The sequence below is a fragment of the Blastocystis hominis genome, assembly GCF_000151665.1.
Source record: "Blastocystis hominis, Singapore isolate B (sub-type 7) whole genome shotgun sequence assembly, scaffold_20".
Taxonomy (NCBI): domain Eukaryota; class Bigyra; order Opalinata; family Blastocystidae; genus Blastocystis; species Blastocystis hominis.
In genome coordinates this window covers 96359-122651 of record NW_013171828.1, presented here as the reverse complement: position 1 = coordinate 122651, position 26293 = coordinate 96359, and the positions used below count along the sequence as shown (strand labels likewise).

At 41.2% G+C, this 26293-nt stretch overlaps 6 protein-coding genes; 4 read left to right on the top strand and 2 right to left on the bottom strand.

Moving 5' to 3' along the window:
• Nucleotides 1–1492: 1492 nt before the first annotated feature.
• GSBLH_T00002399001 (uncharacterized protein) lies at nt 1493–14416 on the top strand (the record flags this gene model as incomplete). Its single annotated transcript, XM_013041403.1, has 1 exon — nt 1493–14416. The coding sequence occupies one exon, from the start codon at nt 1493–1495 to the stop codon at nt 14414–14416; it is 12924 nt and encodes a 4307-aa protein (XP_012896857.1).
• A 378-nt stretch (nt 14417–14794) lies between these two features.
• On the bottom strand, nt 14795–17127 carry GSBLH_T00007091001 (uncharacterized protein; the record flags this gene model as incomplete). The annotated part of the gene is given in 9 exon segments (XM_013041402.1): nt 14795–15001; nt 15033–15376; nt 15408–15657; nt 15692–15760; nt 15790–15965; nt 15970–16071; nt 16102–16864; nt 16895–16995; nt 17025–17127. Coding segments are annotated over 9 exon segments (2115 nt in total).
• A 1988-nt stretch (nt 17128–19115) lies between these two features.
• GSBLH_T00002398001 (uncharacterized protein) lies at nt 19116–19778 on the top strand (the record flags this gene model as incomplete). XM_013041401.1 has 2 exons in its annotated part: nt 19116–19376; nt 19408–19778. 2 exons carry the CDS (start codon nt 19116–19118, stop codon nt 19708–19710), a joined length of 564 nt encoding a protein of 187 aa, XP_012896855.1. The 3' UTR covers nt 19711–19778.
• Nucleotides 19779–20296: 518 nt separating this feature from the next.
• Nucleotides 20297–21929, top strand: GSBLH_T00002396001 (uncharacterized protein; the record flags this gene model as incomplete). XM_013041400.1 has 7 exons in its annotated part: nt 20297–20522; nt 20556–20705; nt 20735–20929; nt 20962–21452; nt 21483–21557; nt 21586–21772; nt 21801–21929. Exons 1-7 carry the CDS (start codon nt 20319–20321, stop codon nt 21927–21929), a joined length of 1431 nt encoding a protein of 476 aa, XP_012896854.1. The 5' UTR covers nt 20297–20318.
• Nucleotides 21930–22287: 358 nt separating this feature from the next.
• Nucleotides 22288–22647, bottom strand: GSBLH_T00002395001 (uncharacterized protein; the record flags this gene model as incomplete). XM_013041399.1 has 1 exon in its annotated part: nt 22288–22647. One exon carries the CDS (start codon nt 22645–22647, stop codon nt 22411–22413), a length of 237 nt encoding a protein of 78 aa, XP_012896853.1. The 3' UTR covers nt 22288–22410.
• An 875-nt stretch (nt 22648–23522) lies between these two features.
• GSBLH_T00002394001 (Succinate dehydrogenase flavoprotein subunit (SDHA)) lies at nt 23523–25664 on the top strand. XM_013041398.1 has 5 exons: nt 23523–23571; nt 23603–23749; nt 23783–23859; nt 23894–23986; nt 24021–25664. The coding sequence occupies exons 2-5, from the start codon at nt 23608–23610 to the stop codon at nt 25632–25634; spliced, it is 1926 nt and encodes a 641-aa protein (XP_012896852.1). The 5' UTR covers nt 23523–23571; nt 23603–23607; the 3' UTR covers nt 25635–25664.
• The last annotated feature ends 629 nt before the right edge of the window (nt 25665–26293 follow it).

Below are 26293 nucleotides of genomic sequence, written 5' to 3'. Positions count from 1 at the left end.
TCACAGCTTCTGACCCTATTTCTAAAACTATTGAATTACAGGTTATTCAATGCTTCTGTAATACGAATAACCGATCATCCAAAAGAATTGACTCCGTTTCAGTAAAAGTCCGAACAGAATTAATCAGCAATTTCATTGATGTTTCTGTTGTTTTTGTATATGAACGAATAGAAAACAATGAAGTTGCCATCAAAAAAAGGGAAATGGATAATGTTGAATCAAGATGGCAAAATGACAACTCCAGAAATTGTGGCTCAAACCACTGAGTCAAGTGTTTCAGTGTTTATTATCCCTGTTCATTAGACATATTTAACTTATTTGTAGAATAGTTTAATGGATGTTAAATTTCTCGAGTTCAAATCTATTGAAGCCACAAATCCTTTTTCTAAAGAGTTTATATATACAAGTAATTCGATTCCTAGTACGACATATCGAGGAACTTGTATTGGAGTTTTCATTACTTTTCTGTAGGGTACATGCCGCGCTATAATATAACACAATTCAAAACAATTCTATCGGATCCACGTTGCCAATCCATAAAGAATGTGATTGTATCGGGTAATATCTTTTATTATGTGTAACTCATAGACCAAGTGAATAATGTGGAAATCGAAATCAAGTATGGAAAAGATCGGTCATCCATAGCATTTACCAGTATTTGTTTTCCATGTATTAATAGTTATTGATATTAATGAATAGTCAAAACTGTTTCCTTAAAAGGAATAAATGAAATGGTGGGATATTTAGGCAAGAATAACCTCATTCCAATCATAGAGTTCAGGATTGTATTAAGTATGATATATTGTTTGTATCATTATTATTAGACAAAAAAGAAAACGAAAAGCATGTAGATACTGTTTCTAACAAATGTCGAGTGGCAAAGAACCAAGGAATTGCTAAATTTGACATAATTGTAAACAATAGAAATGTGATGGAAACTGAGGAACAATCAACAGAACCAGAATATAAAAGGAACAGATTCGTATCAATTGGTATTTTTCGATTACCATTATAAGAAATAGAGCCGATTGATTTTGAAGGACACGACTTTGAAATGGTAGAGAATAACCAGCGAAGTTATGGAAATGATGAATCGATTTTGATATATGAACATGGAACAAATCAATGTGTTTCTGAGATTTTCGATTCCTTGAAAGTGAATTATGACCAACCTATTGCCAAGAGTTTTTATTCTCTTCAATCTGCTTTGACTGATGGATGTGATTTTGTTCATGTGGGAGATACGCTTAGTTTCAGTGGAAGACCTCACTTGCAGAAAGAAGAAACAACATTTATTCTTCCACTTATCAATCATAATGAAGCTCAAACTCATAATATCATTCCTGAAACAATCTATTTCCACTGCATTTCTGGAGTGAAGAATGCTACGATTGGCATTTTGTCTCCTCTTGATGAGGATAATATTATCACTGTATTATGCAGATCCAATGTGCTCATTTTCCATTCCACAGAGGAATACGTTCAATTAATCATGGCAATACGCTCTGACAGAGAGGATTGGAAGTATATCGAATCGAAAGCCTATCGATATGTGAAAACAATAAAAGAAGATCCTCCCTTTATCAGAGAAACAAATCAAACCAAAATTCGAAACCAAATCGTGGAAGATGTGATTCAATACAACATTCCAGTGGTGATTGAGGGAGTGACTTCGTCAGGCAAAACATTCACAGTGGAGCAATACTGTCGACGTTCTCTCGTTCCCTTTGTGAGATACAACTTCAGTCCTTCGTCCACAACTGAGGAATTGCTTGGAGATATGGTGATTACGAACGATGATACAGAAAAGATCAAATTCCAGGACGGAGCTTTCACGGATGCATTCATCCATGGCAAACTGCTATTGATGGATGAAATGTCTCTGGCTCCTCCTTCTGTGGTTCAGAGTGTGTTATCGTATTTGTTTGGCAAGAAGATTCTTCATGAAGGCAAGGATGGAAGTGAAGAACGTGTAATGCATCGAGATTTCCGCATTATTGCCACTCAGAATCCTGCTGGAAGTTCATACAAGCGAAACAATCTGTCTTCTGCAATTCGCGATTGTTTCCGCTTTATCACTCACGATTCAACGAGACCGAAATACTTCCCAATGATTGGTAAAGAGGAAAGATTGGATATCATAACGGCGATGTTTGGAAAAGACACAAAAATCGGAAGAAGAGTGTGTGAGATTCATGATCGAGCTGATAATCGAAAGAATGTGTCTGGAAAAGAGATTGATAAAGGGAAGGATTACACACTTCGAGATTGTAGTCGTGCAAAATGGATGATGGAAACACTGATGGATAAAGAGAAAATCGGTGAAAGTAATGCATTGGATCGGGCTTTACAAATCGCATATAATGAAGATTTGAAAACAAATCCAGTATTCAAAGCGGATATTACTTTCAGCGAAGCTGCATTAGACAAGGAATGCTGGAAGGATGTGTATGATCGAGTTCGTCTAGGACTGGAATCTGGATGTCATGTTCTATTGATTGGAGAAACGGAATATGTATCTCGAAAGTATTGTCGAGCAATAATGGAGATAATGCAGAGTGAAGGAACATCCTGTGAAGTGATTCATTGCAGTTCGACTTCTTCAACAGAAAGTGTGATTGGAAGCTATTCACTCGAAAAAGATACTGAGGGCAAACCAGTTCCTCGTTTCTGTCCTTCTCCATTGCTTAAAGCGATTGAAAATGGAGGTATTTGTGTTCTTCAATCGATGCATTTGATGAAATCGAATGTGATCGAGCGATTGAATTCTGTGTTGGAATTATCACCTGCAGATGGCCATCATCATGTAGTTCGATTTGATGAACGTCGAGAAAGACCCGAATTCGAAATGAGTCCCGAATTCCGTGTAATCGCAACAACGTCTGAGAAAGGTTTGCTGGCATTTTCTCCTGCCTTGAGAAATCGATTTTTGGAAGTATTTGTGAGTCACGAAGATGCAAAGCGATTTGAAAACTCTCCCAAACTGGGCAAGTTTACAAGAGATGATATTGGTGATTTGATTCATGATTATTCTCAAACAATCGACTGGTTTCAGCAGAAAGAACTCCATCGAATGGCCTGTTTTGCAAGAGAAGTGTGTGAATACAAATTGGATGAATATCTGATTGAAATGCTCGCTAGACAACCACCAATTCCTGAACTGCAATCCCTTCGAAGCCATTGGACTGAAGCTTCAAGATTGTTCTATTGTATTTGTAGGAACAAGGCTGTGGCATTGTGTGGACCTAGAGGCAGTGGAAAGTCCTATGCAATTCGCGAAATCATCAATAAGCTCTATATCAGAAACTATCAAGTGTTCAGTGTATCTGGAGAAACCGAGTTTTCCACTTTGATGGGAAGTATGGATATGAATGGCGATTTCCGAGCTGGAAGATTGCTCCAAGCTGTAGAAAGTGGAGGATTAGTGATATTCGAAAATGCTGAAAACATGTCAGCAGAATTACTGGAAATGCTTGATACTGTTTGTGATCCTTTCACTGATGAGTTCACTTATCCAGCTTCTCTCAATCATTCAATTCATCCTTCATTCCGAGCTTTGTTCGTATTCACAACACGTCGAGTGAATTCGTTGCCTTCTCTTCCTGCTTATTTCGATATTTGTGAAATGAGTCCAATCCAGAGTGATGAAGCGAAAGAATTGATGAATAGTGAAATCTGCAAACGATTATGTGATCATATTGATAGTAATGAGATTCCATTGAATGAAGTATTCACTCTGGATAAGATTTGTTTCAATACTTCTCATCCAATTTGGATTGTAGCAGCATTGTTTGCCGATCGAATGGATCGCAAAGAATTACTTGAGAGAGTGATAGAGGAATGGAAAAAGACAGCTGACGCAGAAATGAAACAAGAATTGGAAATGGCAAGTGTGGTTTTGTCAACTCCAACAGTAACAGCAATAATACTCCCAGCGAATGAATCGAGTTCATTGCTTCAACGTGGTCCTCTCGAAACAACAGTGCCAATCGAATATTCAAAACTCAAGGATTTGGATTCTTCTGTATTAACTGCATTATTTACTCTTTCTATTTCCAATTTCAAGCAAACTCACCTTCCTGTGTTATTGGTTGGTGATTCAGATATTGCTTCTGAAATCACTCATTTGCTGTTTCCCAGTGCTGCTCATATGGAAATGTCTCGTTCAATGGAAATGTCTCACACATTTGGTGAGATTTCTGTTTGTCGTAAAGAAGATATTCAATACATTCTGAGACAAACATCGATCCAAAATGTTGATGGAACTCCAATGGAAACATATCAAGAATACCTGAAGAGGTTATTGTATGGCATGGTAGATAATGAATCATTGCTCATGATGCGTCCTGGTCCGATTCTCCGTTCGATAATGAGTAACAATTCGATCGTGTTGAACAATATCAATCTATTGAATGATCGATTGCTTCCTCGATTATATTCATTGTTGTTTAGTTTAGATTCGCAAGAGTTTAGTCTATTTGAAGATTATTCCCAAATTCAAACAGAGATTCTTGGTAAATCTGTGAATGCGATTGTAACATGCGAAGATCCAGATTATGGAAGAGTTGCAAAGAAAGACCAATTCATTCAAGTGTTTTGTCAACCCTATTCTGGATTAGAAAGGGCGAAATATGAGTTTGAAAATCGAGATGACTATCCTTTGCACATTCTACGAAAATCAGATATGTTGAGGAATGAATTTGTGAATGCTGAGAAAGTGATTCCATTCTATTTTCGATTCCTTCAATCTGATTTGGCATCTCGAGAGAATCTGATTCAAATAGGAATGATGAATGAGGATTTGGAGGAAGTAAGTGAATTCCTTCAATCAAGCAACAAGGATGATGCAATGATAGAAGATTTGAAGCAAACTCTATCATTCCTATTTACAAATGATGTAATTGATGATATGGAATCCAGTCTTCAATCCAAGCATCCATTACTTCCTACAAAGACCACAATTCAGCTATTGGCATCCATCGTATTGGCAAATCGAAGTCATCTTCCTCTGATTCTAGAAGGAGATCCTGGAGTAGGCAAAACTGTTTCCGCTGAGAATTATTTCGTAAAGGAGAGTCTTGTTTATAAGCGAATCAATTTTTCGAATACCATAACGATTGATAGTTTGTTTGGATGTTATACGATTGTGAATGGATCATTACAATTCAGAGATGGAAGTATTACAGAACTATTGAAAAGAGGAGATCACTCAGATCAACGAATAGCATTGTTATTAGATGAAGTGAATTTGGCTCCATCAGATGTGCTTGAAGTATTACTCACTCTGATTCGTTGTTATGTGAATCACGATCCATTCCAAGTTCCAGGAGGCGATTTGATCAATATTCCATCGAACATGCTGATCATTTGCTGTATGAATCCAGCATCCATGTCAGCAAATCGCAGCACATTGCCTCGTCAATTCTACAAGTATTGTATTTATCATCGTGATTTGAAATTCACATTGAATGAATTGTTCGTCACAGCTCGTCAAATCTTGAGTAATGTAATGGAATCGGAAGAAGAATCAACAGAGAATCAGATTCTTGATTTGTTTGAATATTCCTACAACTCCTATCAAAAGACATCGATTCCATTCTCGCTTCGAGATGTATTGAAAGTGGATCAGATTGTGAATAATGGAAATAACCTATCATTGGAAACTGCTTTATGGTTGGTGTTTGCTTGCCGTTATGAAGAATCGGAGAGAAAAGAAATCGAGAAGATATTGAAGCTGGAAGATAGATTAAGAGTTGATATTATCAAACAAGACGACCAATGCGTTGTTCGTGGTTATTGGGACATTGAAACTCGACAAATGTATTCAGGATCTTTCAAAGAGTATTGTTTCACTTCAACAGAGAAAGTGACGATATTCAAGTTGAGTCTTGCTTTACAATCCAAACGAGCCATTTTGGTTTATGGTTCTTCTCCCTCTGGCAAATCGTATTGTATTTCGAATCTGGCATTGATGTGGGATAAACGATGCACTTCGGTGTTTTTGAATCATGAAAGTTCTCCAGATGTGTTCATCGGTCGAAGTACTCTTGGAATTGATGAAAATGGGAATGAATGTATCAAATTCCGAGAAGGTCCGCTGTTGAAAGCAATGGAGAGTGGAGATTGGATTGTGATCGAAGATATTCATTTGGCAAACAATGATGTGATGGAATCGCTGAATTCTCTGTGTGAAGAAAATCCAACACTGAAGGTATTAGCAGGAAATGAAGAAATAACGTATTCAATGCAACCGAAAGAAGGCGAAAGGAAAATTGACGAAGCATTCCGAATCTTCTTTACAATATCGGACAATACATTGAAACACTTCACTGGACCATTCTTGAGTCGTTGTGTGATTGTGTATTGTGATCCAATATCGACTCAAGCAAATGTTCAAGAAATCTGCCAAACCTCTGTATCAACACAAAAACCTTGTAACTTTGGAAGCAAAGAATCGAAAACATTCCGACGATGTATTCGAGTGATAAACAGTAAAGAAAGAGATGCATTCTTGTATGAATTTGGATATTATCCGAAGAGTAACAGAGTGGTGTCGAATATCTATATCCCCAAATCTATTGATTTTGAATTGTTTGAATTTTTGGACAATGTGAAGAGTTTGTCAGAAACTGATAGAATGACTCGAATGATTGCTATAATGGAAAAGATTTGCACAAGTACAAAGAGTGCATTTGTGATTGAAGACACTATCGAGCTACTACAAAGCTGCGTAAAGTATTTTGAATACCATTTTATCTACTATGTAATGGATTGTGCAATCAAAGTACTGGATATGAAAGATCTTCAGAATTGCATAATAGCGAAACAAAGAGGAGAAAATGCAGGTGTTCTTCGTCGTTGGTATTTGATTTCATCGATTGATCCGAAAATGAAAGGCAAATACAGAATGTCAGATTGGATGTTTAACCAAGAACTCACTCTTAAACAACTATTCGATATTCCTTCAAAAAAGCAAAAAATATATTTGGAATTGCTGTTTATTTGTGATAGAAGAGATGAATTATATCGGTTTATGGGAGAAACTGTATTGAATGACTTGGTGCTTGAAGTATTTTCATTGTTAAATACGAGTAGTCGGAGTGACTTGACAGAAGATATGCTAAAAGAAATAATTAATATTCGTGATATCTTTTTGGATGTGAAAAAAAGAGAAAGACATTTAAGAGAGAAGGCTAAAGCTGTTGATTGTATAAGTCTTCGCAATGAAATCAAGTCAGTAAAGATATCAATTGAGAGTTTCCCCTCTGAGATAAAGGAATCTGATAATGCTAAAGATATAATATACACTCTTGAATCAATTGAAAGTTCTGCAAAAATGAATGTGATAAATTATGGAGGGATAGAGGATGATGATGAACAAGGAATGAAGTTCAAATACTCTGAAGCAGAATATTATTGTGGTAAGGATGAAGAATTGAGAAATTACTTGAAACAGGCATTTGAAGATGGAATGATTGATAGTAAAACATACAAATCAATGAATTTCAATGTAAATGAGTCAAAGTATACAAAGTATGAATACAAATCAAGAGCAAATGAATACATTGTAAAAACATCTCATTTGATTTATAAACTGAAATCATTCGAAAATTATCCAACTATATTGAGTGAATATGCAGATGTATTGAATCGATTGGAATTGAATGTGGCTGATATTCTAAAAGAATTCAGTAGTTCATCAATTCTCCTTCCTTATTTATTGAAAATGCTGAATGTGCTGCTGAAGAAGGAAATGGAAAACTTGGATTGGGAAAGATTATTAGAGGATTACAGCGAATATCCATTCATTACTCCTGTTGAAGTGACTCAAGGAGATTTTGAAGCAGCTATTAAAGCGCTGTTTGAGAAAGATTGGTATAAATCATACTGGAATAAGGTAAAAGATAAAGCTAAAGACCGTTCTGAAGCATATTCGAGTTTGAAAGAAGAATTGGTGAACAAATGTTATTCCGCTTATTCAACAATAGAAATTAAATTAAAAGTCCCATTATTATTGGATGCTGTTGATAACTGTATTGAATCCGAATTAAAAGGATACGATTATCTGGAAGTATCTCAGGTTGATGTTTGGTGGAAATGTGATCTTCCTACTCTTATTGAACCAGGAACTACAATCCCGAGCGAGACGTTAAAAATGGAACGGTCTCTACTTATTCCTTACGATCCAGATTATCCTTTACTGGAATTAATGTGGGGAGATAACTGTCCATTGACTATTGAAGACAAACTGGCTATTATATGTCCACGCAAACGAACGATGGAAGGAAAAGTGGTATTGGATATATTAGAAAAGCCATTTCTAAACAAAGCATTAACTCAAATTATTATGGAAGTAACAAATATTGATGAACTTGTATCCAGAGTTATTGACACTGCTGAAGAAAATAGCAAGAAAGAGTTGGCCAAAATGAAACAGGAATTGGAAGATTTGGAAACAAAGAAAAGTGCTATGGATAAAATATATGAAGAGAAGCAGACAGAGGCCAAACAGATGAGACAACAATTAATTGATAAATACACAAGGCTAGCAAGTGAAAAAACCAAGATGAATGGTAACAAGAAGGAATACGAAAGGCGTAATGGGAATACCATCAAGATGCTTGGCTATATGCATGCTGTGAACAACCTAAGTGAAGATGATTATTCTAAGTTTCTAGTACAAGCTCCTCAGGAAAAGTATGATTTAAAGTATAAACCTTGTTATGAATATCACCCTTTTGATTTTCAAATGATTTTTGTCCCAAAAAAGCACAAAGTGCTTACATGTAATCAACAACTTTCAGTTATAATATCTGCTCCAGATGGATTGAGTGAATATTTACAATCAAGTACTATTTTGATAAAGGGTGATAAAATAACCAGTTTTGGTATTCATATTCCTGATGGTTATTTGCTAGTGCTTCCATTGGCGCCATTCAAATGGAATGTTAGTATTAAGATAAATGCTAAAAAAACTGAATTAAAAAAGCGTGAAATATCACTAGTATATTACACAAATGAACAGGGTAAATTGGTTAACAGTAGTTACGATAATAGTGCAGAATCAAATGCTCGTATATATTTTTTGCTTTGCCTTCTAAAATGCATGGTATTTATCAGAGATTATTTCAACCTAAAATACGCCAATTTATTATCTCAAGAAAAGTTATATGCATATAATAAAAATCACTATTCAATTTCTGGAAAGTATCATTCTTCCAGCTTTTACTTCAATAATAACAAACCATACAATTGTAGTTTATTTAAGAATACCATTATTTGTAACTGTAATTTCAAGGTTGATTGTAATGAAATCAATTCTTTCAATGATGTATTACCACAGAATCAAATAAGCTTGGAACTAACAAAATCTTCTTGGTCACTTGATGATTATCTTTACATTGGAAACGATTTTGGCTCTGTTGAGAGTGTAGCTGTTGAATCAAGAGATGATGTGAGCAACTTTAAGAATCTAGTGGAAAAATGTAATGAATATGAAAAGGAACTGGATTATTTGAGAGATGATATTCAAGAAAAAAGAAAAGAATATGAAAAAGAGCAAAAGGAAATGGAATCAATTCGATTTATGTTTTTCCCTAGTAAATCGGAAATGGATTCAACAATACAAAGTGAGGTTACATTATCAGATTCAATTATTACCATATATGAAAACAGTAAAGCATCAATTTGTCTTCCTGAAAATAAAACTTACTATCTACCAGTTAGTTACGTCGAAGAAAATGGAAATGAAATATCTATACCATACTATTCGACAAGCAGTGAAATAAAATTGGTAGTAAGAAGTAATGATTGTGATATCAGTGAGAGTTCTAACAGATTCGTATTTGTCATGAAGGATAACGATATTGGACAGAAGAGAGTTAGTTTAATTGCTACAGTATATCGAATGTCAGATAATGAGAAACTAGCAACTGAAGAATTTTATTTGTGTTATGAGAGGAAGTCATTGCCAAATCGTATTGTAACATCTGCTCCATGTTATCTACATACTGCTGCCAACTCCAATAGTAATAATATTCTTTATCCAACAATATTACCAATTAATATTGTAGTATATAGAAATGGTAAATGTAAGCAATATACTGCAACCAATAGTAAATGGATAACTATCTCATCAATGCCATGTGTTGATGTTTCGTGTTCTGAAATGAAAAAGTCTAGTTATCCATTAGGAACTCATTTCATATGGAATGAGAACGAGATAAAGGTTTTGAAAAACGAAGAAATACGAATAAACCAAATTCAAATTGATCATAAAGGTCATTTCAATGCTCAATCAGTTATCCAAAATCTCCAGTCAAGCATTTTTAGTACTTTCTATGATTCATTACTTTCTTTACCCATTGCTCTCCTATATGCAAACGAGAAAGAAAAACAAATGATGATATCAATTTTAAATGGATGTCGAATAAGTATAATTCTCCCTTCAATAAAAATAGAAGCTGAACGCATTATGAATATGGTTATCAGTCATCATTCTATTTTATCGTGGAGTTCTTTAAATAAGAAAAAGCAACAATCAAAGCAAAAGCAATCGAAACGATATAAGGGTAACTCAAAAACTGTAGAACTGTATGAAGAAATGAAAGACGACGAAATCAAGAATAACAGTCAGGCCTTGAAAAGACCAGCTCGATATCATAAACTAGATAGGGTCGTTATTGATGATATACATAGGCAGGTCCAACTGATAAAACAAATGGAAAACCTTGAAGACAGTTCTGCTATATCTGAGAAAAACAAACCACAAAACAATATGAATAAAACGGAGATACGGGAATATAAATCCTCAAATTATAAAGAATATCTAGAAACAATGAAATCATTGAAAATGGATGATTTATTTGAATCTATATACCAACGTCGAACAATTCTTAAGTATGTTATTCCGTTTAGTAACAATGAAACCCTGAAACATGAGGAAATGAAGCCAATTAGAAATTTGATTGATGTTTCAGTTATTGAGGCTGTTGTAAGTCAATCTACTGGTGTAATAGCATTACTGAAACAACAGAAGTGTATGAATCGCAAACCTCATTCAACAATTAATATTATTATCGATACAAATTGTAGTCTGAGAAAGAATAAGCTTCGAATGCGAACTATTATTTCATGCATTTTAGTAATTGTCATGAAGGAACTTGGCATTTCATTCAATCTGTATGTTTTTTGTGGAAGATACAAAGGTGCGTTTGTTTCTATGGATAATCGATCTATTCGGGAAATTATATCGTTTTTGTTTGATATTGAAGAAGTGGTGAAAATGCCTTCGACTCCATTGGACTTATTGACCGTTTCAGGCCATTTCAATGAAAAGGATCCAGTCGTGATTGTAAGTGATGGATTTAGTGAACAGTTAATGTCGCAAAATGATGAAGTGAGGACAGTATTTAAGCGGTATAGAAAGTTGTTTTTGCTATGTGTGAAAGGAAATAATAATGAAACCCTTAGTGCATTAAATCAATCTTTACTAGAAAGATCATTGAGAGCCAATTTCAATAAGAACATGATAATAATAATAGAAAGGATCAATGATATTTATAATAATGGTATAAAAATCATTGAGGATATATTATTTGATTCAGGAAAAATAAAAATGAATGCTGTGGCAGATGCTTGTCAATCAACAAAATGGGCAGATGTATTCACAGATGATCTACGAATGGCATTTGAAGTTAACCAGTCATTGGTTGCAATCAACACATTATCAAGTATAAAGCCCGTCAGAATGGTGGATCTATCAGAAGACCAATTATTGACGAATCCAAAGAAAAACCCTAATAGTACTGTTATAAACGCGATTAGCAAGTTCATCCAAGGTGAGAATCTATTTGATGCAATGAACACGTCTCTGTTCATTCCTAATAAATCGGCAGCCTTTGTTGCATCCACTTCAGGAACTTCGATTCATATGGCAAACTACATCAAGTATGTGGCTAGCAAAACTGGAGATGGCAAGTTCTTCAAGAAGCTTGGAGGCGAAAAGATACGAAGTTACAATGCGAGCATTGTGATTGATTGTTCTTCAATTGCCTTCAGCGAAACGAACCGAGTTCATTCATTATATACAATCTTTACAATCCTTCGGAATCTGAGTAATATGCAACTGCCTTGTATTGATTTGTGGGTGGCTTCTTCTCAAATCATTCGTATTGCAACAGGTATATTATCGATGGATTTGTGGGAAAGTAATATTGTTGCTGCTTTATATGAATACTTGTTATCTCCCTGTCAGAACACTTGTTTACCTGATTGTATTCGCTATGCTTGTTGTACGTGTAATGCTCGGTCATACCCATCTATTATGATGGTTCTAACAAATGGTGTTCTATGTAATGAATCCAGAGAAGAAATAATATCAATTGTGAGTGGAATCGAAATGACTTATCTTGGAATAGGACTTGGCTTGTATTTGTGTGGATTTGAAGATTTGTTCCCAACAATGATTTGGAATTCAAATCCAAACCAATTGTCTGAAACAATGATGAATCTAACGATTGCCTCAATAAATGGAAATCAGAACGCAGTGCCAGCGAAGAAAATCGACGAAATGATATTGAGTAAAACATTTAAAAGATCACATAAAGATTTGTTAAGTCGTATTTGTGATATTCTAAGTATGCATGAAATGACTTTAAGCAATGTCAGATTCGTTGACAAAACAGATGGTATTCATGCAATGAAAAAGATTGGTGATATTACTAATAGCATATATGATTTAGGAATCGATGGAGCATTTAAGGATTATTCGATCCTGTTCATTATTCTTTATTTGTGTCGAGGAATAAAGGATGAAAATGGTTTGGTGATTGATGAGTATATTACTGAGGATGTATTAATCAATGGGAAAGTTATAAATGGGAAAAGATTCTCACCTGCAATAAAGCTTGGAGATAAAGTAGTAAATGGAATACCTATTGGGAAAGGATTCGAAATTCATTATGCCTTTGATTACAAAACTGCAATTAGAGAGTTGATGAGTGGAAAATATCGAATGACATACATTACTTGCTCTCCTGGAGATGGAATCATGGCAAAAAAAAGTGATGATGATGTGGATCAATATGCAGATGCCTTTGTGAGTTGTGTTTATGAATTCAACAAGAGAGGAGGTGGAGTATTCTGGTTTTTAGAAAACTATCCATTCACTTATGAAGCTGATCTGTATTTTGAGAAATTCTATGGATTTGAAGCAGTGGGAGACAAAGACAAAAACATCCAGGGAGGTAATGTGATGGAAAGAGTGATCAGTGAAACACCGAAATCAGGCCAATTTATCACTATTGGAGGCAAAGCAACTAATTTTGAAAATATAACTCGTTTGGATTTGGGAATAGTAAGTATTTTTGAGGGAAGAACACTTTGTACGTTAAATGAGAAGAGTTTTGTAGACAATGGTTTCCGCATATTTGCTAGAGAAAGTGAAGGAAATGCCACAATTTTGGTGAGAGAGAAGCAAGAAGGAAGTAAAGAAGGCAGAATGATTATTGATACAGCTGCATCCAAGCTATTTTTAGAGTTCACAGAAGAAGGAACAGCGAGATGGATAAGCAACGCTGCAGTTTGGTTGTGTAACACGGAAGAATTCGAAGAAGAACGAGCTAAAAATACTAGCCTGACAACTGGAATCAAGATGGATGGAGTAATGTTGCCTGATCGGAAGAACATGGAGAAGCGGCAAGAACCTTATGAAATACAACAGTTCAAATTAAATCAGGTTAATTTCTGCATTAGTATTGTGATGGATACAACAGGGTCGATGGAAGAATATATTAATGCTACAAGAGACAATATCGTTCTAATATTGGATAAAATAAAGCAAGTAGAGAATGAATATAATATTATAGATGGTGGAATTGTTGGGCAAGTGGTTCAATACAAAGATTATCGAGATGTTTACACGGGCGAAAAGGAAGAATATATCACTAATGATTTTGAAAAATTGAAATCAAAGTTATCTACATTTGATGCTGATGGAGGATCATCTGGAGCAAGGAAATTTTGTTGGTGTGAAGATATTCAAGGAGGATTGATAAGAGCCTTAAAACAGATCAAACTATCGGAGTATTTAGAATACTATCATTTGATATTAATAGTTGGTGATTATCCTAATCACCTTGATCTTACTGATTGTGGAGTCGCTTTAACAGATGAGGTTGAACAAATAAAAGACAAATGGAATACAATATATGAGGAAATTCGTTCAATTCCAAAAATAAGAATTATGTTCATGCCTGTAAGTTGTGGAGAGATAGTTAACACAATGAAAAGAATGCAGTCAGAACTAGGATCAGAAATAGTAGATAGTGCTGAAGTAACAACAGAAACTAATTTTATAGAAGTGGTAACACAGACTGCAATAACAGAGTATAAGCGATTCATTGGTATATCCTAAATTCTTATAAGAATGCTGTTGTATCATTACTTATTATTTGTTATTAAACATGTGTAGTACTTCTTTAAGATATTTTCTTGTACTCAAAATATGTACTTTGTTTCTTTAAGTTCCTTTCCATTTACATAGATAGCTTTTTCCATTTCTTTTGATTGTACTAACAAGTGTACTTCTATTTTATCCATTATTCATTCAATTTCATTGTAAGGAATCAATCATCACACACTGATTACAACTTACTACTATGTAGTACCACTCACTCACTATTTACAACCATCTCTCCTCTATCACACCTTGTTTCCTTGTCTTTTACTCGCAACCAACCGTATTACCCTTCCCATATTATCGCCAAACAAACACAAATAGCAAGTACAACTATTACATGTAATATGATGGCGAAATAATAGCAGACAAATCAGGGTTCTTATCCTCCACAGGAGCTTCCATTTTATTGAGCAATTCTTCATAAGTAGTCCTTCCAAAGAGCCTAGAAAACAAGCTGCTCTTCTTCCGAGTCCCCTCCATTTCCATTTCATACGTTCCCAAGACAGCCAAATACTCCATAATCGAAGTCCAATAATATGGCTACACATGACTCATCCATTCCAAACCCTACTCGTTGGTTCTCAGGAAGGATTTGTTGACATCCTTTGGCATATCGGACCTTTTTGTTCATTTGCATCTGGATATAATATGGACAGTCTTTCACAAAGTTCTCATTAAACACCTCAATGCAAGAATCAAGCGTGTAAAGCCTTGGTTCTGGGTCTGACAGCTTGATCAGATTCAAAAGGAAGTCCATCTCCACCTTGCTAAGAATGAGGTCGATGGCTTCCGACTCTCGACGTTTGCTAACCGAGCAGCACTGCATGATCCGCTTCTTTCGCATATTTAGATTCGTTCGCTGATTGAACGCAGTCTCATCCAAACTGTCAAACCCGTCCAGAATCTGATTCTGAGCTACCACATAAGAATCTTTCATCAGACTCACTTTCAATATCCACTCGGAACAAATCCTTTTCGCTCTTCGTCTTCTGTCTCGCCTTCTCTTTGTTTACATAATGCTCTTTTATCAGTCCGTACATCACTGCAAGCCACTCGCAGCTGTTTCCTGTGGGAAGGTAGCTTCTGCGAGCGTGGTACGATTTGTACACTAAGATCCGATAGAAGAGCTGGCGGACGGTGGGGGACCAGTGAGTAAACAGGCGAGGCGCGTGCGAATAGATGACTTCAAGGAAGAGCTAGCCGATGAGGGAGAGTTATACTAAAGCGAACTCGAATTCGGGTCTCTCCAGTGAAGAAGTCCATGTTTGCGTAGATTACATAGAGCGTCTTTTGGAGAATCTGCGCTCGAAACCAAAAACAAAGCCTACTGAGACGTGCTCGTAATCGAGCAATAGCGAGAATAGCGAGAACATAAAGCAATAGTCTATCTGCGCCGCGAAGAATTGATGTTGGTAGGGACAAAACTCGGGCTCTTCCCACACATAAATCTCTTCGAGCGGCTTGATTCGGAGCGTTGTCACTCGAAATCGGCGATTGAACGAATCTACACGTCTCACCTCCAATCCATGGAAGCCAACAATGCTGCACAATGCGAAGCCCGATCAGACGCTGCATCAAGTTCGCTCCTTCGCCTCGAGACTTGGTGATGTCTGCAACTCAAACGAGTCAAAGAGAACCACTTCGCTGAATCCAATATTCCACGGCCTGGAAATGCGTAAAGCAGAGATCGTGCGAAAATAAAGTATTGCAATGCAGTGATACGATCTCGATTCGGTTCTTCGAGGCATTCTCATATCCCGCTCTCCCATGCATCGTGCTTCGCTTCGACGAGACGGAATGACTGGACGACGTGCTGGACACCGAGTTGACTTTCCTCAACTGCGAACTTGACGAATTGGCGGATCTCGACAGCTCCACGATGTTGTCAATCCGATAGACCGGAACTCCAGAGAACTGCGGCGATGGCTCTTCCGAATGCAGCGTGAGCAGTACTCCCTGCTCGCTCTCCACCGTCACATTGCTCTGCTGCTCGATCACGTTTTCGATATCGTTCGGATCGAAAATCATCGAAGACGACTGTCGACGCAGTTTAAATTGACCTGAAAAACGGTCATCTTCCTCGTCACTGAAACGGCCTTCCTTGTATTCGGGATCGTTGGGATCTTCTCCATCGTGATCGTCGTCGATCGACATGCCCAGACTGTCGTTATCGCTGTACACGATCGGTTCTCGGAGATCCTCTTCGCTCTCGACACTGGGGAACGAATTGGGCTCATTGTAATCAGTATGCATATCGAGCAGCATGTTTTTGATCTTGAGTCGATCTTTGCGGGGGAGAAATGGATCGATCACGCGGTGCGAAATGTGCGGGTAGATGTCCACTTTCCTTCCGCTTTCGCTATTGGCTCGCTGGAGCTCGAACAGACATTTGATCTCTTCTGACTAAGGGGAATCGCTGAACGACACGAGTACCTGATAGACCTTCTTGTAGAATTCGAGCGGGTAGTTTTCGTATTCAGGGTTGTTGAATCGAAGCCGAATGGACGCGAAGATTTGATTGAGTTGAAAGAGCGCTGCAGTGAACGCCGATAGACAATCGTACCTTGGATGATATCGTACAGAATATGAACTTTGCAGCGCGTGAAAAGCATTTTGACCATATTATTCACCAGTCGACCATTCAGCAGATAGTCCTGGCTTTGCATTATTGCCCAACCCCGATCCCTCCCTACACGCAGCTGTTCATATAGCATTCGAAGGCAATATCGGCTTCGCCATTGCGCAGGAGGATAAACTGCGAAGACTTCTGGATGATCGAGTATTGATAGAGAGTTAAAAACACTTGGAGATACATGAACATTCCCGGAACGCCTTCCCAAAACACGTCTACACACATAGAGAGAAAGAGCGAGCATTCAAACGTTTCATTCCGGTGATGTAAACAAAGTCCTCGCACATCTCAATGAAGAGGCTCAGATATTGGTACATGAGATAGCTACGCTCGCAAAACCTATCCTTCAATGAAGCATGATGCAAGCAACTTGGAGAACCAATCATCCGGAATGTCGCTCAAGAAATTTTCCCCCAAGACACTGGAAATATCGCCCCAATTAAAGAAGTCGGGGTTCGATTTTTGAAAGAGTTTGTAGAATTTATGCGCAGTTTTGGACCGAATCACGCGCGCCAATTCGAAGAACGGAACAATGCAAAGAGAAGGGTACCGAATGTCGGAATCATTGGGCAGCTCTTCTTCTTTGCCTCCTCGAAATGAGTTGAGATGAATCAGCGAGTTGATGGTCGAGGTTGAGAAGGGATTGTCGTTCTCAACGGTCTCATTCACATCGTGATGGTGGTGATTCATTCTCTTTTTGAACGCCTGCTTCACGGAGAGCTCGTTCTTTTCGATGGCATCTCCTTCATCCACGTTTAAGAACTCCGAGAGTGGCTTCATGATGTAGGGAGGAGGCACGGATTCCGCTGCCAACATGTGTAGATCGTCTCGGCTTTTCGATCGCGTGGCGATTCGGTCGTGGATCGTCACTACAATCAGAGTTTTGATTATTCATCTACAGAGCCGATGCTGACTTTCGGATAGAAACGGCGGCAAATTGGTAGTCGATGTGTATTCGGTGGTTCCAAAAATCTCCTGCTGCGTCAACTCGTCGTCGTCCACCACTTGGCTAATGTACTCTTCGTATTTATCACACACAGACTTTGCGGGATAATTAAAGCTGATCAAGTCCACTAAATTGACGTCCAGATGGTAGCGAGAAGGGATAATCGACCCTATTGTAGTGAGCAGCGTGACACGGAATGAGGGGAATCGGTAACTGGCGAGAATCAATGTTCGACAAGCAAATTCACGACTTGTGGCCGTGTTCAAATCAAGCGCCTTTGGAACCAAAAGAAGCAGCCGCTTTAATAGCCTCAGGAAGTCTACTAATATGCTAAACAATTCGGACTCTGGATCAGGAACCATATCATCAAAACCATTAAATGTCTAGGTGAAACGAATCCAATACGACAATACAAGAAAAAACTCTTTTCTCATAATCAAAAGCGATAGATATTTAAAAATCGACTGCTGTACTCTGGATTGTCCCTATCCCGTAAAGTGAGAGCATTTTCTCTTACTCTTCCCATCATATTAACCATATGATTCCCCAATTCAATAAAACAATGCTGTGCAACACTAAGTGACTCAACGGTCTTATACGCTACGGATCAATGTGCAACATACACAGTGTACAAAAAAACGACTCGGAGAGATAAGGGAGAAACTCTTCCATCTCATCAAGCCAGTGGTCCGAATATTCGTATTGGCTTGAGACAGACTCCAGCAAACGCTTGACTTTTGAAGAAAAGACAATTACATGCTCCATCCCATGAATACACCAAAATGAGAAAAGATGAGACAATTTTCGAATAACCGCGGGAATTCCGAAAAATGAATCTTGAATGTGGTTTACTGATCTGCACAAATAAAAATAAAATATATAATTTAAAAAACAATGATTTCGGAGGTGGCGTGAAAAGTATCGGTGATTCAGGAGATCACTGGTTTTCTCTCGAGGTGATTCGATTCAAATTAAAATATGTTCGCATTTCAAATACCAGACATATCTTTCAAATTCCAAAAATCGGCCGTATTTTCGTCCATTTGAATACCACTCAATTTGTTCAATAATCCAATATGGAAGGGACAAAGTCGTGGAACGATGCGGAGATGATGTCTAGAGTACACATTGGCAATACTGCAAGGCTCGAGAAGGAAGACTTGAGACAGGCCTTCGAGCAGTTTGGAACTGTTACAAATGTCTGGATTGCCCGGAATCCTCCTGGCTTTGCGTTCGTAACCTTCTCTACCCCTGAAGAAGCCGAGAAGGCCATTCGTGAGGGAAACAATATGGAAATTCGTGACGACCGTGTTAGCGTGGAGCTCGCTCATCCTCGCGTAGGAGAAGCCCGTCTTCCTTCATGTTTAGAGAAGCAGCAGCCGCCGCTACCGAAGCCGTTCCTCGAGCCGCTCTCGCAGTTACAGTCGTCGCCATCATCGTCACCATGGCTCTCGCTCCCGTTCCCGCTCGCGATCGCGATCTCGAAGAAGTCGTCGTTACAACTCCCGCTCTTCTTCGCGTTCTCACTCCCGAAGACACAGGTCTTACTCTCGCGGCCGTTCGTCTCGCTCCCACACTCGCTCGCGTACTCGTTCCCGTTCTCGCTCGGATAGATACCGTTCTCATCGTGATCGGTCTCCATCGGCCTCTGTTGATAAACCTGCTGAATAAGGTGCCTGTGTATTTCTCTTGGAGGCGCGCAGCAGTTAGTACTTGATAAGAAGGCAAATGTTTTCTTTGGCACGTTTGTTGAACAAACAACCGAATAGTCATCAAGGTCTTCATCGCGGTCCTGGTCCTGGTCCTGGTCTTGGTCCAGGTTGTCATCTGCAGAGTAGTGCTCGTTTTCGTCATCATAATTGGGCGCTGTATTCGCTTTTTCTAGCTCGTCGATCCACTTGGCGTACATGTCGACGGGGGATGTGAGCTCTATAGAAATAGCGTTCAGAGAATGGTCCTACTTCCGATTGTCATTTCATATTTGGCTTTGCATATAGAACATTCGATTTTTCCTCTCTCGTTCACTTTATCTCTGTTGATGAGGCGCAATCAGTCTATTACAAAGTACACTTGCAACATTTGGGATAACTACACTTGGGGCAGTTGAAAACGATGGCGAGCTTCGCTGCCTCCTTCTTGACGACTTTCCTCTGTGATTTCTTTCTTCTTCCCATTTGCTTTTTCGTAATCGTAGAGAGGGATCGAATTTTGGAATTCCAAAAGGAGGCCAGTCATTTTCAGCCAAGTCTTTAAAAAGCCATTCTGCCAGTCTAGAGGGAATGAAACGAGGAACTAACGGCAATTCATCGCAGAAGAGAACGAACGCACAGGGAAAGGACCAGGCAGAGGACCAGGAAAACTTTCTATATGAAGACCCCTATGTTGACACATTTGAAGAAGAAGATATTGTCGACCCGAAGGAAGAAGAAGAACTTGAGAAAAGAGAGCTGGAAGGAATCGATGAAGAGAGAGAAGTGCATGGAGTGAGTCGATTTCTTGCCAGAACTCACTTTTAGGTCTTCCGTATTGGTAAGGACAAGATAGACCAGGGCGAAAAGATGGATTACGATAACAGTGCGTATAGAATGTATCACCGCCTCAATGTGGAATGGCCGTGCTTGAGCTTCGACGTTATTCACGATAATCTCGGTGCTATTCGTCGTCGCGTACTCCCTCATGTTTCTCTTCACAATAGTACCCGCACACGCTGTATCTGGTCTCTGGCACCCAGGCGGAGAGCGGTTCGGACAACCAGATCGTGGTGTCCAAGATCTCGAGTCTCTGCGAGACCAAGTACGACGATGATCCGACCGAGGAGCCGGACGATGAATCGGACCCCGTCATCTCCGTGTCCACCATCCCTCACCGCGGCGCCGTGAACCGCATCCGCGTATGTCTCCCTCTCCTCCCTCTCCTCCTCAGTGTCTTCCGAACCGATCGCAAGTCGTGGGCGTTTGGTCCGAAACGGGCGTCGTCAGCATCTACAACATCGCTTCGCAGCTCTCCCAAGTCGAAAAGGCGTCGACTCCTGCCTCGGGCTCCACCGCCTCGACGCCTCTCTCGCTGCCCTCGCTGCCCACCGACCCTGTCTATCAGTTCAAAGGCCACCGCGCGGAGGGCTACGCGCTGGACTGGTCGCTCTGCGAGAAGGGACTGCTCGCCACGGGCGATTGCGCCGGACTGATCCACATCACCTCGCCGCTCGAAGGCGGCTGGACGACCGACGCGACGCCCTTCCAGGACCACGCGGACTCGGTGGAGGATCTTCAGTGGAGTCCTTCGGAGAGCACGGTGTTCGCGTCGTGCTCGGTGGATCGCACGGTGCGGATCTGGGACACGCGCAATCCCTCGCGGCGGAGCATGCTGACGGTGCAGGCGCACGACAGCGATGTGAACGTGCTGAACTGGAACAAGTGAGAACGCAGCGTGGGGCTGAGCGATAGGCAGGTGGGGTATCTGATGGTCACGGGATCGGACGACTGCTCGTTCCGCGTGTGGGATATTCGCAATCTGAAGTCGTGGAAGAGACAAAGAGCTGAGAAATAGGGGAGGCTTCGTGGGCAGCTTCGACTATCTGCAGGCGCCGATCACGTCTGTGGAGTGGTCGCCGCACGATTCGTCGGTGCTCGGCGTGTCTTCGGACGACCAGCTCACGTTGTGGGATCTCTCGCTGGAGGCGGACGAGGCGGATCAGATCCCGGGCGTTCCGTCGCAGTTGCTGTTCGTTCATGCGGTACGGGAGGGGGAGAGATGCGAAGTAGGGACAAACGGCGATTAAGGAATTGCACTTCCATAACCAGATTCCGGATTTGGTGGTGTCGACAGCTCAGGACGGGTTTAATTGCTTCATTCCGGATATTACGGTGGGCGATGGGATGGAGGAAGAGTAAGAGGAGAAGGGAGTGTCTTTTGGGGTGTTTGTTGATGAATCATGAAGTGGGGAGGCAAGAGGGGAAGATTGTGAATGGTGAGGATGAGGGATGAGAGAAGGGCACAGCCGTGTCAGTGGCGAGGAGTAAGTGGAAGTGGCTACAGGTTCACTACACACAGCACACCACGAGCAAGTAGCTACATCACACCACGAACAAGTAGCTGCAACACACCACGAACAAGTAGCTACAACACACCACGAACAAGTAGCTACAACACACCACGAACAAGTAGCTACAACACACACACACTCACATCCCTATTTCTCTCGCTCTCCCCCTCCTCACCATACTCCATTCCGTTTCTAACAAACAAGACCTTACGGGAACCCTTAAAAGTCGTTAGACGATCGGGGACCTTAAGAAATCATTAAGAGCCATTCAGGACCATCAGGGACCTTGGGAAACAATAATAAGTCATTTAGGACCAACAGCAAGGTTATCAAAGGTTCACATTACATAAAGTGTAATGGAAGAGTGCTTTAGCTACAAAAATAGGACACACAGAGTCGGCAGAAGACGGAGCATCAATCCACTGCGAAGATGGAAAACCCAAAAATTGGGCACCAGCTTTTAGAGTAGATGTTGGAGAGGCTTGGGAAAAACCGCTATTCTTTCTGCACGATGGCCAATTATTTTCATAGCGAATCACAGAAAATGGTGCTAGTCCAACACTCATAGGGGTGGAACTCGCCACTGCGCGGGAGGGCAAATTTGCGAGCTCTGAAGGAAGGGTGCGTAGATCTTTAGAAGTACGTTTCAGTTTTTGTCCTAGACCTTAGCCGCAGTTCATACCACATACGATGATAGTTATTCTTTTTCTTAAGGCGGCAATTCTCACAGGTATTAAAAAGCAAAGTTGACATTGGCTTTTGAAAGAGCTCAATCCTCCTATTCAACTTACACGATGAACAACGTTTAGTTTTTTCCATTCTTCAGATGGTTACAGGTACGATAAGGAAAGCGGGCTATGAATCAGCTTACTAATCCCAATCAAATACATATGATTAAGGTAAAAAACGGGAAACAAATAAAAAGAATGATATTGCTCCTTGAAAAAGACCATGAAAATGATTGGCCAAATACCTCATAGACACAAGGCCATTGCTGGTTGTACTTCTCAGTATAAATATATCGATTAATACAGTTTTGAGACGATATTCTTAGAAAGCATTGACATTTTTGCAACCATCAGACCATTGTCAGAATTGGCCAAACTGCATTTTGTGATTCCTTATATATGGATCTCCCAGTTTGCCACGCTATTCAAAAACATCTCTGAAACGAATACAACCAGACATAATCTTTTCAATATGGATTCTAATCCAAGGGTGGAACATCGTAGTAATAAAACCCGGACACAATGTGTCACTCTCGGTACCAATTTCAATCAGTTTCCTCTATTCGCTCTCCTAGAAAAAGATTACCTAGAATCACTCAGCTGTACCTTCCACGAGGACCCAAATACCCTTGTTAAGGCGTATGAGCGAATGGTCCCTTCTGAAACAGAGCAACGAGGTCCATACAAAATCCTAGTATAAATTCCAGTTTACCCCAGACGAGATTCTGGAGTGAAATCTCCCCAATTCTCCCATTTCAATTTGTATTCGCTTGTGAAATTGCCTTATTCGTAGAGGACATGCTTCCTTCTTGCAGAATTTTGGGAAAGACTGCTCCGGCTCTGACAAGAGCATTCCGAGCTACTGCCTGCCGTTCCGCTGTAGTTGGTAATACTGCAGATGCTAAGGTCACGAAGGATCTGGGCACTGCTTATCCTATTGGTTTGCACTGTGGGTAGCCAAGTTAGCTTGTAGTGGACCACGAGTACGACTGCGTGGTTGTCGGTGCTGGAGGTGCGGGTCTGCGTGCCGCTATGGGTCTTTCTGAATACGTATTGGCTTTTCTGTGATTTTGCTGACGCACAGGGATTCAAGACTGCCGTGATTACCAAACTGTTCCCCACGCGTTCTCACACCGTCGCTGCCCAGGGAGGCGTGAACGCTGCTCTCGGCAACATGGTAGGAGGTTCGTGCGTTGGTTCTGAATGTGCAGCACGAGGACGACTGGCGTTGGCACTTCTACGACACGGTGAAGGGTTCGGACTGGCTGGGTGACCAGGACGCGATTCACTACATGTGCCGCGAGGCTCCGCGCGCTGTGCGCGAGCTGGAGGCGTACGGTCTTCCGTTCAGCCGTTGCGAGAACGGCAAGATCTACCAGCGCGCGTTCGGTGGTCAGACGAAGAACTACGGCGAGGGCGGCCAGGCGTACCGCACGGCTGCGGCTGCGGACCGAACGGGCCACGCGATGCTGCACACGCTGTACGGGCGGTCGCTGGCGTACAACACGTCGTACTTCATCGAGTACCACGCGCTGGATCTGATCATGAACGGCGACGAGTGCGTGGGCGTGATGGCGCTGTGCCTGGAGGACGGGTCGATCCATCGCTTCCACTGCAAGCAGACCATCATCACCACCGGCGGCTACGGTCGCTGCTACTTCTCTGCGACGTCTGCGCACACGTGCACGGGAGACGGCACGGCGATGGCGCTGCGCGCGGGCATTCCGCTGGAGGACCCCGAGTTCGTGCAGTTCCACCCGACGGGCATCTACGGCGTGGGCTGCCTGATGACGGAGGGCTGCCGCGGCGAGGGCGGCGTGCTGCGCAACAGCGAGGGCGAGCGCTTCATGGAGCGGTACGCGCCGACGGCGAAGGACCTGGCGTGCCGCGACGTGGTGTCGCGCGCGATGACGATGGAGATCCGCGAGGGCCGCGGCGTGGGCAAGCTGAAGGACCACATCTACCTGCACCTGGACCACCTGCCCGCCGACCTGCTGGCGGAGCGCCTGCCGGGCATTTCCGAGACGGCCATGATCTTCGCGGGCGTGGACGTGACGAAGGAGCCGGTGCCGGTGCTGCCCACGGTGCACTACAACATGGGCGGACTGCCCACGAACTACCACGGCCAGGTGCTGAAGCCCACGGAGCAGGACACGGAGAAGGTGGTGCCCGGACTCTGGTGCGCCGGCGAGGCGGCCTGCACGTCGGTGCACGGCGCCAACCGCCTGGGCGCGAACTCCCTGCTGGACATCGTGGTGTTCGGCCGCGCCTGCGCGAACTACATCAACGAGATCAGCAAGCCCGGCGAGGCGAAGACCCCGCTGCCCGCGGACGCTGGCAAGGCCTGTCTGGAGAACCTGGACCGCCTGCGCTACGCGAAGGGCGCCATCCCCACCGCGCAGCTGCGACTGCGCATGCAGCGCACCATGCAGGACTACGCGGCGGTGTTCCGCACGGAGGAGACGCTGCAGGAGGGATGCAAGCGCATGAACGAGGTGGTGAAGGAGATCCGCGACGTGGGCATCACCGATCGCTCCATGATCTGGAACACCGATCTCATCGAGACGCTCGAGCTCCAGAATCTCCTCGAGCAGGCACACTGCACCATGATCGCCGCCGAGGCGCGCAAGGAGTCGCGTGGAGCCCACGCGCGCGAGGACTACAAGGAGCGCGATGACGTGAACTGGTTGAAGCACACCGTGGCCTACCACGACGACGCTCTGTTTGGAACGGGAACCACCAAGCTGATGTACCGTCCCGTGCATATGAACACGCTGGACGAGAACGAAGTGAAGCCCATTCCGCCCAAGGCGCGTGTGTATTAATCGTTTATTGTAACTGTGTTGTTGTAATTAGGAGTGTTTGTTGGGAGATTTTTGTGTGGGTGTGTGGGGTTAGATAATTGGAGGGGAGTATTTTCTGGAGGAGGGGTGGTCGATAGAGTGGGAGAGAGAATGTTCAATAGGATATGTGTCGAAAAGAGTTGTAGTTGGATAACTAGATAGAAATTAGTGGAGGTGGTTTATTCTAATGGTGTGAAGAAATTGCATTTGAGGAGAAAACAGAGTTTTGAAGCACGTTCAATAGTCCTCCCTGCTTTCTATATCAGATTGTATCTAGAAGCATTTATATCAATGTGGTTGAATCAAATGGAAAGAATGTGGGAACTTGGGCATCAGTTACTAATTACTACTCTTTTGTACAATCGCTCCATATTCGTTCTTTTCAATGCGATCTCGTTCATTGAGGATTGATTTCGTCATACCTTCCAGAAGAAAAAACACATATACACTCAACTTTTCAACAATAAGAACAGACAACATTGTTAAAAGAAACAGTGCATGACTAATGAGTTATTATTATTTATATTTCACACCAAATCGATCATCCTTCACCTATCCATTATTTGTGGAGATTTATGGAAATGCTAAAAATCGAACTATTGCATTATTGTTATTTTGTATGTTTATTTATTTTCTGGATA